The sequence below is a fragment of the Eimeria acervulina genome, genomic scaffold (assembly GCF_000499425.1).
Source record: "Eimeria acervulina Houghton genomic scaffold, Eah_scaff2878, whole genome shotgun sequence".
NCBI lineage: Eukaryota > Apicomplexa > Conoidasida > Eucoccidiorida > Eimeriidae > Eimeria > Eimeria acervulina.
In genome coordinates, this window is record NW_013547922.1 from 1 (window position 1) to 2,592 (window position 2,592).

The following is a 2,592-nucleotide window of genomic DNA, read 5'->3' on the forward strand; positions in this document are numbered from 1 at the left end:
AGCCACACCACCGGTGAGTGACCCTGCAGTTCCTTCGTGTGTAATTGTAAGACGGTCCGGGGGCGGTGGCTGAGGGCGTTGTTCGCCTGCATTATATGCTCGGCTGCTAGGCCCAAGGTGTGACCGTCCTCATGGGACAGGGGCACCAGCCTGGTTTCATAGTGCTGTTCTCGGTTGCTCTGTCAGTTGTTTGCAAGTGGTATTACACGTGCAGACACGCGTGGCGTCAGGGGGTAGGCAGGTGCCCTCGGCACGTATCTAGGAAGCCGTCCCTATGCATCTGGCGGGAGTGTTGCAGGCAGAGCAGGAAGATCTTTAAATGTCTTGTCCGTGTGCTATGTTCCAGTGCTTGCCGCCGACTTAGCTTTGTCGTCTGGGTCGGTGAGGAGAGACGATGCGCTTGCGCGACTTGTGCCGGTTCCTTTTGTGTGTTGTTGTGTTCTTGCGTGTGCCACAAAACAGCGTAAACCGGAGGCCCCCGCCAAGGCCACAGGCGCGCCGGCAAGTCTCTGACCGTTGCATGCTTGATTATCAGTTGGCAGTTAAGCAGGAATGGGCTGCTAGCCTTTTTTCCAGAATTTCCTGCAACAGTGCTTGGCGTGCAGTCGCGCTACTAAGGCAGCAGGATAGACGTGGCGTCTTGTACTTTTCCGTTTTGTGCATTGTGGCGCTTGCGGATGCCTCTTAACAGGCCACACCCGGCGCGAAGGCCCAATCTAAAACAGAGGTCAGCTTCTATATTGTTTGTGCGTCCGTACCTGTTAAGCAGTCGAGAGGAAGTGTTTTATGCCGCTTTCCGTCGTGGAGTTTCAATGCTTAGCTGCTAGGCTCCAGCTGCAGCCGGCCTCCTGTAACTCGCTCAGGCGCCTGCTTTTATAGTCCTGCCCTCGTTTGTTGTGCCCTTGGCTGTGCTTGCGAATTGCACTTAGCAACAAGGCCCGGCGTCCATGGATGATAGGAAAGCTCGATTGGCAAGTCTTTTAGATGCCCTCCTTGTCCAATTGTAGGGAGTGCTGGAAGCCCACTGATTGGTGCCTTCAACGCATTGCGTCGGCGTTCTGTGGTTCGCGATTCAGCCGCAGGCTAAGGTTCTTGCAAAATGGCCCAGATAGGACCCAAATTTGCCGGGTTTTTGCCTGCATATCTTCTTGCGTTTTCCAATGCTGATACGCAGGCACGAGCACTGGGTGGTGGTGGTTCGGGAGGAGCAGCGGTACGTGTCTAGGACATTGATATCGTGCATCTGTTAGTAGTTTTTCAAGGTTTAACTAGTGTAATGCCCGCCCGTTATGCTCCAGTGCTCGGCTCCGCCTTAGAGTTGTTGTCTGTTGTAGCGCGGAAAGACGTCGCGTTTCAGGCACTTGTACCTGTTGCAGCAGTGCTCGTGTTGGCGTCTAATTAATAAGGTGCAGGAGGCTCGATGCGGGCGCTTGCACTCGTTCTGTGTGTGCGTTGTTGCGGTTGCGAATTCCTCTTGACAGGGCGAGGGTGGTGCGACTGCGACTGTTGGCACCAAACCGGTGAGTCTCTGAGCTGGTCGCGCGTGTGCAGCTGTTAGGCAATCGAGAGGAAGCGTATTATGTCGCTATCCGTCGTGGGGTGTCAATACTCAGCCGCACAGCTGAGGCTATCGCCCTGCTGATGCCGCAGATGCACAGGCCTGGCTTCATTTGTCTGTTCTCGATTGTGTTGTTTGTTGCTTGCAAGTGCCATTGAACTGGGAGAGACAACGGTGTTCACGCAGAGACACGTACTATTAGCAATTCTCTAAGATGTCGTGGTTGTAAATCTGTTGGGAATGTTGCTTTGTCAAAAGGAATATCTTTAGATGCATGCATGCTATTGTCCGATGCACAGCTTCGACCCGGGTTTCTCATCTGGTGAGGTCGCGCAAGATGCTTCACTTTAGGGGCATGAACCTTTTGTTTTCGTCTTTTTGTGTGCCACTGAACAGGCCACACCGACTCCCTCTACAGGCGCTCAAGCAACGGCAAGTCGCTGGAAGTGATTATCAGCTGGCAGTTCGTCAGGAATTGCTTGGTGGTGCCGTTTGTCAGCACTTTGTCGCCTGCGAGGTCGACTAATGGGATGCAGGAGGCTCGATGTGGGGGCTTGTACGCGTTGTGTTTGTGCGTTGTTGCGGTTGCGAATGCATCTTGACAGGGCGAGGGTGGTGCGACTGTGCCTGTAGGCACCACACCGGTGAGTCTCTGAGCTGGTCGTGCGTGTGCAGCTGTGAGGCAATCGAGAGGAAGTGTTTTATGTCGCTTTCCGTCGTGGGGGTTCAATGCTTAGCTGCTAGGTCCCAGCTGCAGCCGGCCTCCTGTAACTCGCTCAGGCGCCTGCTTTTATAGTCCTGCCCTCGTTTGTTGTGCCCTTGGCTGTGCTTGCGAATTGCACTTAGCAACAAGGCCCGGCGTCCATGGATGATAGGAAAGCTCGATTGGCAAGTCTTTTAGATGCCCTCCTTGTCCAATTGTAGGGAGTGCTGGAAGCCCACTGATTGGTGCCTTCAACGCATTGCGTCGGCGTTCTGTGGTTCGCGATTCAGCCGCAGGCTAAGGTTCTTGCAAAATGGCCCAGATAGGACCC

General features: G+C 54.2%; 1 protein-coding gene across 1 annotated transcript; it reads left to right on the forward strand.

The window, feature by feature from the left end:
• Window positions 1-1,099: 1,099 nt before the first annotated feature.
• On the forward strand, window positions 1,100-2,214 carry EAH_00067720 (hypothetical protein; the record flags this gene model as incomplete). The annotated part of the gene is made up of 3 exons (XM_013392451.1): window positions 1,100-1,213; window positions 1,482-1,520; window positions 2,164-2,214. 3 exons carry the CDS (start codon window positions 1,100-1,102, stop codon window positions 2,212-2,214), a joined length of 204 nt encoding a protein of 67 aa, XP_013247905.1.
• Between the last annotated feature and the right edge of the window lie 378 nt (window positions 2,215-2,592).